The sequence below is a fragment of the Centroberyx affinis genome, unplaced genomic scaffold (genome assembly GCF_046629955.1).
Source record: "Centroberyx affinis isolate AG114_WGS23_722 - 3 ecotype Tasmania unplaced genomic scaffold, CSIRO-AGI_Caff_v1 ptg004646l_1, whole genome shotgun sequence".
Classification (NCBI taxonomy): Eukaryota; Metazoa; Chordata; class Actinopteri; order Beryciformes; family Berycidae; genus Centroberyx; species Centroberyx affinis.
Window position 1 is genome coordinate 77,585 of NW_027282245.1, and position 13,258 is coordinate 90,842.

Consider the following 13,258-nt stretch of genomic DNA (forward strand, 5'->3'; position numbering starts at 1 on the left):
CCATTGATTTTTCCCTCTGTGGTGCAGACTGACAGGAGGATGAGAGGCCGTGCAGGTGAAGCCTTTCAGGATTGTGCTGTCCTGCAGTGCATTTTAAAAGCAGGGTGTCATGTTTCAGCGCGTGGAACAGCATTGTGGGTAAAAAAACTCTAAAGCTGATTACTGCTTCAGTCTGGGAGAGCTCCCCGGCATCCCGTGGTCCTGAACGGGAGAGAGACCTTATTGTGTCTGTCAGCCATTGCTGTAAGGTTGCGAGTTCGAACCCTGAAAATCCGGCTGGGGAATGTGAATGAGTAACTCTCCCTAAACATGCTAGACATGTTTTGGTGGCTGGTGTTAATTCCCTGCACTTATCAACAGTTTATGAACTATCTGTGATTTGGCTGACCCCCCTCTGCCTTCCCTCCCCCTGTGTGTCTCCCTGAGCAGCAAAGACCAAGCTGAGCTGGACCCGGCAGATATGGAGGACGTGGAAGAGGTGGAGGAGGAGGAGACGGGAGAAGATGTCAACAGCAAAGGTAGGCACAGATCAAGAGTTTTGGTATAGTTTAACTGATTGCAAAGTATTGAAATTTACCAAAAAGCTTCAAAAGTGTTACTTATGTTGATGGGAGTTTGTGCAGAAGAAATCAACTTAGTGTGGTCTGATTCTATTTATGAAATGGTATGCATCGACATGATTAGACAGAAAATAAATCTATAGAAAATGCGCTTTCATCTAACAAAGATGGGTTTCACCAAAACTATTGTTGGAGAACAAATGTCAAATCATTCAAGTGTTGGAATAAAAATGTCATTGCGGGAGCAGAGTAGAAGTCTGGGCTCTGTGAGCCTCTGCTTGGTATTTAGGTTGACATTAGGTTAACTTGGGATTTTGTTTTTTTTCTTCTGCCTGGCAAGGTTTTGAATTGTAGTTGAGAGCTGGAAGGCACTAATCCGTTCGATTTTATTTTGGGATCTAGATGCTGTTTATGCATCCTTTGATGTTCGATAAATGATTCAGATCGTTTCTCATATATTAGCCTGCTTCCAGCCCATTGTGGATAGAATTAGATGGCTGTTTGGCCTTGTCTATTTATAGCAAGTCTGAATAGTCTTTTAAAAACCAGACTTAAAGAACACTCATTCCCGCTGCCTACGACAGATCTGTCACTGCCACCACACACTCAGGAAAGCCTTGCATGAGGTCTGAAAGCCTAGTGAAGATTATAAATGCGTGAGTAATGCGGAGTTAAAGCTTGCCACTGTTCACATGCAGTACAAACTCTTGTTGGGGCCGCTCAGAAACATTCACATCACACATCGCACATTCACTCACCACGGCTGCTCTGAGACATCAGTCACAGGCAGACTCGGAGGGACCCACAAATCGCAGCTGAAAAGATTTCGGGAAGCGAATTGGTTTTTGAAACTTAAGGTGAAACTATGCCTCCTGGCTCCATGCTGTAAATTATACAGCAAACTCTCCTCTCCTCCCACTACCTTATTCATTGTTGCAGGCGCTTGTTCCTCCTCCTCCTCCTGTGGAAACGGGGGATACATAACACCATGCTAAACGGTTGCCTTAAAGATAGAAAGAGGGTAGCTTCTTCAAAATGGGCAGAGCATGGCACTGACACTGGCAAGGTTAGGGAATTGAACCTCTAACCCTGCCAGTGTTACCATGCTCAATGAGTAGGACTAAACATACACTCAACATCTGAAATTAACTTTTTGGCCCACCTGCCACATGTCAGTAAACGAAAAATGTACCTGCCAAGAGTAATTTTTACCAGCCAAAATATGAATGTACATTTTTCATAGAATATCTGTTTTAAATTCCCTTTTTTTGGATAAAGTCGGGTACTGCGTGAAGCATTCAACCAAGAGACGATTTAGAGTTTTAATTTTAAAATTTGCTCGCTCACTCATACACTGCATCTTTTTGCATCTTTGTCTTCATTTTTTCTTTTTAGTAGCCTTTGGTAGAGCCATTGGTAGGTAAGTCGGCGAGGACAAAATACAAGAACAGGAACAGGCAAATACCAAAAGAGTGTGTATAACCAAGGCATTCATTTGTTATCATCTCTATAAAAAAAAAAAATAAAAAAAAGAGAGCAGCCGGCGTGGCGGGTGACCCTTATTGATTAAACCACCAAATGCAAATTTTACTGTGAACACTCCTGGTACTTTTGAAGTGCTGCTTTGGATAAAAGCATCCATCAAATAGCTTATGTTGGGTGATGCGAGACAAGCCCAGGTGCATTTATTTGACTCCGACTCTCTTGGACAGTTGAGCTCTGCTGGCTGGAGGCAGGTTACAAGCAAAATGCCCAGGAAGTGTCAACAGTGAAAAGCGACTTCCAATCCCTTTAATCTTCTCACCCGTCTGCAGCGATCTGACAGAGCTTTGATAGGTGCAAGCAACGTGTCGGACACTTAGGATTGTGCCGGCTGTCACCTGTCTGGTGCCTCGACAGGAATGCGCGCTTTTCTGCTGACTGCCACACATTCTGTTTCTTCGCAGCATTTCCTTGGTATAAATGCACAATAATCTGACTTGATTCGAGATATTGATCAAGTTCAGTACTTATTTTGACCCCGGTGGGAAACCTGGGTGCAGCAATGCATAGAAACCCAACACAAAACATGCAGGAAACATCAGACACATTAAATAAGCACATTAAGACACATCAAATGAACAACACCAAGTGCAGGAATTGGAGACACGAGGTGGAGAGTATATCTGTTACAGTTAAGTGGGTTTACAGCATGTGGAACAAATACAAAAACAAAACCACTTGAGTCTGTTTGAAGTTCTCTGTTTAGGAGTTGCTGCACGTAAACACCTTATCTTGTTTACAATACCCAGGATAAGCTCGTATGCCAAATATTAGAAACTGGAATGATGGCTGGGACGTTCCTGTATGAGCCCCGGTGTGTTTATGTGTACATGGATATTTGTGGTTGGGATACTAAGATGTATTATTGCCAAAATGACTTGAACCTGGGTTTGGGCAAGTATCTGCAATATTCTGTGTATGTAAATACTCCCGCTGGTGAGATTCGTAATGACTTAAGGTGCCACAAATATTTCACGGAGTATAAACTAATTCATAATGTATGTGAGTCACTAATCTGTAAAACACTGCCAGGCTGTGGAGTAGTGTTGCACAATTTGACAACATATTGCAATCGCATTATTGACGCAAAATCCAAATCACAAGAGGCTACAGTTTTTAACAAAGGGTGAAAAATGTTTGACAGCTTTACTAAACAAGTTGTTCTTGCTCTGTGCATGATTCCTGGCCTACAAGTCAAGTTGCATGTTGGAGCAAAGCTTTCATTTAATTCAGCCAACCTCCCACTCAATTCTTATCAGAAGAATCTTTTTGTTTTTCTATGCCTCTGAAATGTTTTAGACGTGTTTAAGCTACAATATGATTCATATCTACTGTTTCCTTCCCAGCAGAGTCTGATTTATAGGCCCGTCTTCATACTGTACTCTTGACGTGTGTGTGTGTGTGTGTGTGTCCTCAGCTCGTCAGCTGACGGTGCAGATGATGCAGAATCCACAGATCCTGGCTGCGCTGCAGGAGAGGCTTGATGGTCTGGTTGGTTCGCCGTCAGGCTACATGGAGAGGTGAGACATCTTCATCTCATTTTTGGTGACGGCTTTATTCATTCCAAAAGGAGGAATTCGTCTTTTTTGTTTTTTTATGCTTGCCCCCTTCCAGAGTCGGCTACAGAGCAGCATCCCCCCCTGGAGCTTGTAGAGATTCAGTGTCTTGCTCAAGGACACTAAAGCAGGGCAGATGCTTGTCATGGGAGTTGTCTGTTTACCAGCCAAAATAATGAATATACATTTTCAATCGAAATGTCACCCTCCCCGTTTTCAGTGCCATTTCGAGTTTAGAATCGGATACTGTGAAACATTCAAGACACAAGTGAAGATGTTAAAACTTGCTCAGCCACTCAAACAATGGCTCTTTTTCTGCTATGCATCACTACATAAGAATAACTTCAAGTTTCAACCAACGTTAGGCTAGTTTACTCTCTAGACAGCAGAGAAACGGAAGGAAAAAGGTTTGCAGAAGTTTAGATGTTGCCAAATTTCAGACCTTGCTCTCTACTCACCACTCTACCTTGTTGCCCCATAAACACATAACCCTAACCTACAAACCCCAGAGGCTTAGCTTAATTTCAAGACTTATGCTTTTTTTGAAGTATACGCATGCTTGTTTCAGAGCAGTGAAAATAAACTAGGAAAGCGACTTTAAATCCCTTTTTAAATCTCCTCAGCTGTCTGCAGTGATCCTGTTTTGATCCTACAGTGTTCATAGGTGCAAGCAGCTTGTCGGACACTTCAGGTTGTGCCGACTCTCACCTGGCTGGTACAACAGCTGTGCACAGTAATCGACCGCCACCCGTTCTGTTCCCTTGCAGCAGCGGGTTCGCATGCATGTTAATATTCAAACTTAATTCTGCATACTGGCATATGCAACAACCTGCGAAGTCAGCATGCTGTAAAAGCCCATTAATCAGATGGTGGCGATGTGTCCGCTGCAGGTGGAGCCTCGCCGCCGGAGTCTGGCTTTGGGTGTTTCAGCACTCGGGGCCTCCTTCACTGTGCAGGCTGTTAACCCCTCTTTAACCATGTGTTTGTACCTAGACGCACACAGGTCATCTGAGTGCATAGGGGATACAGTTAACCAACTACCAATGCCACCAATTTATGCCTGTCAACATTAGTTATTGACTTAGCATTTTGCAGTTTGGCAGCGAAGACGGCCAGATATTAAAAGGCAAAATGGCAAACATCATGACTGGCTAGCAAAAACACAAGCGTTCAGATGTGGGTCACCATCAAACGTATGAGGTTTGGATGGGAACTTACATGTGTGGTACAAGTATAATATTTTCCAGTATAATATTCCTGTAAATGTTTTCTTGTATTCAAACTACTTTCGAGTAGAAGTGCCAATGAAGGCTAAGTACATTTGTAATAACAGGAAGATCTGCTGATATAAGAATTTATATTTATCCTACTGTTGCAGTAATTGTCACTGGCTCTGGGTAAGAGGATCAGCTAAATATATCAGCTATAGGCCTAAAATGTTAACAGGTGACTTAAGAATTGAGAGGTAGGGTCAGTGATTTCCAAGACTGTGAATGTAGCGGTGCGTCTTGGCTAGCAGGCTTTGCTACCCACTGCTGTTCTCCTCAGCAAAACCATCAGCAAGTGGCTCTTTGATCAACTTGTCAAGCATTTGGCAGTCCTCGACAAACTCTCAGGCTCACCAGTCGCAACATCCAAGCACTGGAAACCAAAGACGTATTCCCTTGCCAGAATAGCGCAGGCGTTTTAATTTACCATACTGCAGAGAAACTTAATTCTGTGTAGCTTCACTGCAGCTCCCAATGCCTGGTGACTGCATTTACTAAATGTCTGAGGAAGCTGACATCAGCTACATGCCGCTGAATTTTGTCTGTGACTAGAGAATTTGTCTGTTCTAAAAGTCATGTTGACAATGAAGCAGCCATGGAATATTCTTAAAATTTGGGCAGGAAAATGGTGAAAGTGGATTAACTTGGGAACCACCAACTGCCACGGCCAGTAGATAAAGAAGCTATGTTTCCTGTCTGATAACCAAAATGGATCCAAGATTTTTTTTAGTTTTACTCTAGATTTTGTTTATTTGTACATGCAAGTGATTTAAAGACTTAAAAACAGCAAAAATACAAACTGTAGGTGAGACACAGGAACTGGAGATGCTTATAAAAACATTTCACCCCAATAGAAAAACAGGTAAACGTAACAGACTGGAGGGGAACTGAGCACAGAAACTAAATGACATTGATGCTCAGCATAGAGGTAAATGGTACAAAACATAATGCATAAATACCAAGCAACTTAAATCAAATGTTTTAGAAGATCTGGCTTTGTTCTCTTGGAGCACAGCTCATGTCACAAGGTGGCGCCGTTCCCTTGTCGCTGTCCAGGAATTCAACACGGGTCTCGCAAAGTATGCAAAGTAAATTTGATAACTCCCAGGTCTTAATTTGTTGTTGTCAAGAATAACTTTCAGTTTTGGAGTATAGTGAGCTAGATGCCAGTCATCTTACCCACCCACTATTGGCATATTGATCACCAAATAAAATCTTTTCCAGTCAAGAAATGAAGAGCTGGAAAATCAAGGCATTTTGAATTTTCAAAAGTTTAGGAAACCTGATCTATTGCATTTTTCACACCAGCAGCTGGGCCATGATGCCCATAAATGTGTGTGCAAACAAGACATAATTTCTTCAGTCTGCTGTTAAATGAAGCAAATCTCAATAAAACCTGTTCTTGGCATAGTTTCCCTCAGTTTAAAGTGGGCAGTTGGATGGCCACCGTGAGTTATTGGAGAACCTCTGGGGAAAGTGCTGCTCTGCGGTGTGCTGCTCAGCTGAAAAGCTCTCAGCAGATTAACTTCTGAGGCAGAGTCCTGTACGGTGACATTTTCCCCCGGCGTTGAACTTTAGAAGCTCAGGGAAGCAAAATGTCCATCTTTGAATCCCAAGTCGCACAGTCGGTCTGCACAATTAGGGCTATAATTATGGTCCAATTAATTATACTAGATGATAGATATTGGATCATCATTTTTATTTGCAACTAATTATTACTCGACAATTTATACGATCATTTTACTGCACTTCTGGCGTCTTAAGATCTTGACTATTTTCATTATTACAGTGGATTGTCTGAGTGAAATGAATTGTTTTTCCAGCATGCCAATATTCTACAATTAAAATGGCAGCAAGAGGTGTTCAATATCCAGATATTATGTAATGTGACATTAGTAAACTGCACACAGCACGCTCATGTTTACCAACCCGGCCGCTCTGTGATGCTTTATACCAAAGGGACGTGGTAATTGGGCCGATCAACTGAGTCTCAGTTAGTGGGAATGGGATACACTTTGTAATTTAGGCTAGGAAAACGGCTAGGTTTTTGCAATTTAAATTACAAGACATGATTATACAGTAAATTCTTCAGGCCTTCACACCTCATGGACAAGCTATTCAGATGACCTATCAGCCTTTTACAGGATTTGTTATTTCATGTGTTCCATGCCTGTCGTCCCACAGTTTACCAAAGGTCGTAAAGAGACGCGTCAACGCCCTCAAGAACCTCCAGGTCAAATGCGCTCACATCGAGGCCAAGTTCTACGAGGAAGTCCACGAGCTGGAGAGAAAGTACGCCGCCCTCTACCAGCCCCTCTTCGACAAAGTACGTTCTCCATACTTATTATTTCCTCTTCTTGACAATCTTGAGGACTCGGCATTGTTTTCGATACTGATCCAGTTCTGATGGGTCTGATTTGATTCCAGTTCTAAAATTATGAATTCGATACCTCTTTGTTCTATATTTGATATGGGTGAATTATTTTCTGTAACTTTTGCACATTTATATCTAAATATATCTAAATAAAATGAGACTATACTCGGTGGATTTCCTCAAAATGACCATAAACTAGAGGACAAATCTCCATTGAATTCCCGTTGAAAGAATCCAACATTTTGAAGTTTTTCAATACTTTTGATATCTTGAAATCGATATTGATACAAAAGATCGTTACGTTACAGATGGGTATCATTTTTCAGTACCAGCATTAGCCATTGATTAGGGTGCACTGTTGATGATTTCTGTTGTCATGGAAAACCTTGAAAAGTTACGAAATTCAGTTTTCCAGATGAGGACAAATTAGAGGAAATGATACACACGGCAAACATTTTGGAATTGTCATGGAAAATACTTCTGAATCTCCTCAAATAGTGTTTTTAAACCTTTTATTTATCCCTGAAAGCTGATTTGAACCTGAATCACTCTTTTCCTGCACCAGCCTGCCTTTCATTCACACAGTTTCATTCACACACACCACTGCTGGTCACTGAGCAGCTCCACTGGAGCAGTTAATTGCCCTCAAGCAAGGCACCTAACCCCCAGCTGGAGGGAGGGAGGGAGGGAGGGGGGGCAGGGGGTTCCTCATTCACAAGCCCCAGCCCAGATTCTCCTGGCTGGTCTGGAGGGTTACGCTCAAACTGGCAACCTTCCAGTCACAAGCCAGCTTCTCTAACCTCTAGGCTCCACTATTCACTTCACTATTGGTGGAAATTGGCTAATAAGTAAATTTCTAGCTAAATATTAGCCGTAGCTAGCTAAAATCTGAAACGCTCCAATGACCTTCATCAACAACGTGCCAATGTTAACATTGTCATAGAAATTGAGCTAAATGTCATGGATTAGTCAAGGAAAAAGTCTTAAAATATCAAAACCATTTTCCAGGCCTGCAAAAGTTCGGAATCATCATGGCTAGGGTTGCAAAGGGGTGGAAAATTTCCGGAAAGTTTCCGGTAAATTTCCATGGGAAGTTAAGCTGGGGAATTTTGGAAATATTCCAAATTGGAAACTTTCCATGGGAATTAGGGGAATTTATGGGAATTAATGGGAATTAATGGGAATTTATGGGAATTAACTGGGAATTGAGGGTAATTTAACGGAAAGGTATCATATCCAAGCATAAATATTTGTTTTGTTATAAGCAGACATCCATCCAAAATAATACAATTAAAACAGATTTATTTGTAAGTAGAACTTTATCAAGTGTTAAATATTTTATTGAACAATCAATTCTTTCATTGAAGAACAAAAACATGAATGTTGAGTTAAATATTACTCATCCCCCCGACCCAACCCATTCAAAAATTAATAAAAATGCACAGGAATGCACAGTGCATGTAGGGGGCGTGGTCTCAATAGCCCTGCAGTAAGCAGTGTGCTATGTGTGCATGTGATTGAGGAATAGCATAGATATTCAACTGTACTTGCATGATATCTGGTTGTTTTAGTCAGGATTATGCTAAAATATATTTTCCCCAACTATATTTAATTTCCCTATTAAGAGCATACCTTCAATTTCGTAAATTCCTGGTTTATTCCCGTTTATTCCCATAAATTCCTGTTAATTCCCGTTAATTCCCATGGAAAGTTTCCAACTTTGAAAATTCCCGGAATTTTGCAACCCTAACATGGCAAATGATCCTGAACCTTTTCAAACGATCAAATAATTTAAGGCCAAGCGTCTCATTTGGAATTAACAAATTCATTGCATCTAGAGCAACTGAGGGGCAACTTTTGAATGGACGCCTACGTATAAAAGATGACTGCATTCATTAGAGAACTTCCCCTCATTGTATTCTGTGCAACTGGACAAGAAACCTGAGACTGTCAGCATTTGCATTGTTGAATCCATAACATTGCGGATGATGGATTCTCTCAGCATCTGTAGCCTTGATCAGGCTGCCATGTTTATGCAGAAATCTGTAGTGCTGCTCCTCCAGTGGAAGCAGCCTCCCTCTCCACCCCCCCCCCCCCCTCCTCCTCCTCCTCCTATCTGCTCTTTGAAGCTCACTCAAGATTTAGCAGGAGCGTCTCTGAATTAAAAAAAAAAAAAAGGAAGCTTAGGCCGTTCCAGTGATCCATTTTGGAGCCCAGATTATAAAATGGGATCGTTACGGTTCTCTGCTGTAAAGCACGGCCTCTTGTGGCCCACTGCTTATATACAGTATATTTAACACTACTGCCACTGAAAATCCCTGTAACGCAAATTTAGGTTTATTTATTTTCACTTGAACTGAATGTTTTCCATGGTGCTGTAGCACAAGAATTCCCCATAGTTTTCATAGATGTGTGTTGGGCTCTGCAGATGGCAGTTTTTAAGATTTTATCCATGGGAACCCCCATCTGTTGTCAGATTTTGTGAAGATTACATAATTGTATAGTTTAGAGGAGATGCCAGTGGAAAGAATGAAACCTATGATCAAAATAGGCAGACTGACATTCTCACATAGTGCTATCTTGGTGGGAATGAAATGAGGGTGAAAGTGAAAATTCTTGTGAAAAAGTGAAAAACTTTTGCTTAGGATTTCCACAAACCTCAAGGACCCCACCTTGAAATCCACTATGAAACCAACGCGAAACGCCATGATGACATTTCCCAAATGCCTGTTTGTCTGAAAATTAGGCTCTTTCTCTTGATTTAGGAGACTTTAATTTTTTGCAGTGGGAAGGAAAAGGGGGATATGGTGAGGAAGAGCCAGGTTTGGCTGTGGTATGCACAGCAACAAGCAGAATCCGCTGCCAAATGGCAGTCTTTGGGAAATAATGCGTCTTCTTGGCAGAGTGGCTCTTATTGTATTTATTTTGGTTTCCACAACGTCCGTTTTTGTTTCTTGTGGTATTTTCTTCCCCCTGATTTTGCTTCTTCCCCCTCCTCCCCCCCCCCCCCCTAGCTCTCGGCATTACGGTAAAAGTTCTATTTTCAGTAAATGCGATCAGTCAGGATTTTTGGACACACAACTCTCATCCACTTCTAATTGTTTTTTGCTTGTGTGCTCCTGGTCACACACCTCACACTTGAGCTCAGTTTCCCCACACTGACTTGGATTTGAATTATTATGAAAAACCAGATGGTTAGTTCAGTTAAAGTGTTACATGTTGTGATTTTTTGATATCGGGGTATATTGCATATTTATTTTTTCGCGTTGACGTGCTCACGGAAAGCCCTGACACAAACTGTTATTCTCTCTGCGTTTGCTGAGAGCAAAAGATGCTGAGGTGCATGTAATGACACATACTGACACATGTCCATGTTGTCATTTGTGTAAACAAACACACTGCTGTTTGCTACTGGAACCAGGAGGTCAGCGTTTTCTAAGACCTTTTTCACACATGCGCACATTTAAAAAGCAAATGAAATCGGGCTAATCTCTGAACGCGTTACCTGGGTCATGTTTACATTTTACTCTGTTTTAGATAATCAAAGGTGTTAACCTGCCCCACAGGTTTACCACTGTTGCATTGCGTTTTATTTATTTTGCCTCTTATTTTATTTGTATTTTTCATAAGTATTAGATGGCACAAATAAAATGCATGATTAAAGGGACAGTGTGCATTACGTTGGTGTCACGAACTTTAACGTGACTCTGTTCTGTTCCTCACAGAGAAGCGACATAGTGAAAGCAGCCTACGAGCCCACAGACGAGGAATGTGAATGGAAGGCAGATGAGGAGGAAGAGCTGACAGTAAGTAAGCAGGTACAGGTGACTTCTCTGCCTGCATGCCTCCTCTCTTTGACTGCAACCACCGACTGAATACCGAGCTATCTACTGAATATCATTTAAACTTAATGCATGTAGCTCAAGACTCTTATCCAGATCATCGCATGAGTGCAACAGGAGAATAAGCTCCAATTCCTAGATTGGAAACACTGAACTCAACCGGTAGTAAAGAGCCGGGGATTAATATTTTTTTTTCCATCACTATGCCTGTTTTCGGTCGTCTGGATTCCAGCGAAGCACTAGACTGGATGAAGTTCAGTGTAGATCCGCTAAAAAGTGGAGTAGAGTGACGTTTTGTGAGAGGGCCAAAAATAATACAGGCAAGTGGAGCCGCCTGCATCATTTGATTGATCTGCAAATCACTTCCCATCCAAAATACAAAGTCCTATCCTGTTTAATTTGATTATTTCAGGCGGGCGGAGCGCCTACCTGCCTGTATTGATCTCAAACAAGCCTTATGACAGAACATATCTAGCCTCGTACACAATATACTCCCAGATTAATTTTCAGGTTTGTTATGTTGGCTTTTGTTCAAGCTAATTGTCTTCATGGTCAAGTCAACACCAATTGTTGGTAAAAAACAGCTTTTTGCTGTCTGCATCTCTCCTCTCATTCTGACTCGAGTTGAATGCTCAGATTTTTGTCTGAACAGAAGGTCAAAAATATATTCTTCGAAAGATGAGTCACTGAAAATGTGAAAACATTGCTATTTCTTCTCAATCTTTATAAATGGAGTTTCAGGAAAACTCGTTAGTTTCTTGTCCAGGTTCTGATGGCAGGCCAAGTAACATGTGAACAGAAGAATTAAGTGCAGTACCAAACGATTGCTGGTAGTCGACTCCCAAGAACCTGTGAACTACTCTGCAACTAAGATTACTTCTCAGCATCAAACCACAGTGTCCACAAAGTAATCAAAAATTCCTTAACATGTTGCATTGTAAAGACATTTTGCCAGTTAAATTAATATTTTGAAACAAGGCCTAGGATTGTGGCGAGAATACGTGAACTACATTAACCTTCAGATTTCTCCAGCTTTCACTCGGGAGAAAAAATAAAGAAATACTGATTTGATGTATATTCCGATAACTGTCATTCTTGACCAATATGAAAAATTGTATTGTGATAATATTTTTGGCCGTATCACGCAGCTCTATTTTTCAATATATTTTCACTCTTAAGATAAGACCATATTGTTGCAAGCAGAGGAAGACAGAGGAGAGGGTTGATGAGTCAGTGGGGAGAGGGTGATGTGAAGTACTTCTTCAGGAAATGAGTTACACTTCCAGAGACTTGATACTTAATTAGTTACACGAGTATCCCTTGCATTTTCATAATTTAGTTGACACTCATCTAGACCGACTTGCAATAAGTGCAACAGAAGAATAAGCTTCAATTCCTAGATCTCCAGCATTACAATTAACCAATCGATGGAGCAAAATATTCCCGTGACGCCTCCGAAATCAATCAGTGACCGGAAAACTACCAGAGACTTCAGGCTGGTCTTGTGATGGACTTAGTTGTTTGCCATTTTTCTGTTTTGATTTGTTTGCTACAGCAACCACCTTTTAAAAGATGATTGTAATGGAGATTTTAATTTTGTTGTGGCGTTGAATGGAGCTTATTCTCCCACTCTGGTGTTTGTTCCTCCTGTTGTTTAGCCTTTAATCTGTAAAGTGTGGGTGGTGAAGGTTCTCTTCTTTCATACGGTGTCGAATGTGAACGGGGGGGAAAAATGGACGCTCGTTTTTTTGCAGTGCCCTATTTTGAAGAGGAGATCTGTGTCTTTCCCTCCCTCTATCTCCCCCTTTCCTCTCTGCTTCCCTTCCTTTCTATCAGGAGGAGATGAAGGAGAAGGCCAAGGTGGAGGAGGAGAAGAAGGACGAGGAGAAGGAAGACCCCAAAGGAATCCCCGAGTTCTGGTTAACGGTTTTCAAGAACGTCGACCTGCTCAGCGACATGCTGCAGGTAGGTCCGCCCAGACCGCCGGCGGAGAGGGAGGAAAATGGGTCAGACAGCTGCTGCTCCCAGCAAAGAGAAATCAGGCTTTGCTGCCACCTGCTGGCCAAGTTCTGTATAGAGTAAAGGTTTTCAATCGTGTGTCATGGAGATCCAACCA

At 41.7% G+C, this 13,258-nt stretch overlaps 1 protein-coding gene across 6 annotated transcripts in view; it reads left to right on the plus strand.

Moving 5' to 3' along the window:
• Positions 1–13,258, plus strand: part of LOC139665645 (nucleosome assembly protein 1-like 1) — a 34,273-nt gene that overhangs the window by 10,060 nt on the left and 10,955 nt on the right. For 2 of the 6 annotated variants that reach the window (XM_071544730.1, XM_071544731.1), the window contains exons 3-7: positions 430–518; positions 3,520–3,622; positions 7,111–7,252; positions 11,026–11,106; positions 12,979–13,107. In XM_071544730.1, the coding sequence (XP_071400831.1) occupies positions 430–518; positions 3,520–3,622; positions 7,111–7,252; positions 11,026–11,106; positions 12,979–13,107 (544 nt within the window). Of the gene's footprint in view, positions 1–429; positions 519–3,519; positions 3,623–7,110; positions 7,253–11,025; positions 11,119–12,978; positions 13,108–13,258 lie in introns of all 6 variants that reach the window. The other 4 variants (XM_071544728.1, XM_071544729.1, XM_071544732.1 and 1 more) reach the window with 4 other exon arrangements.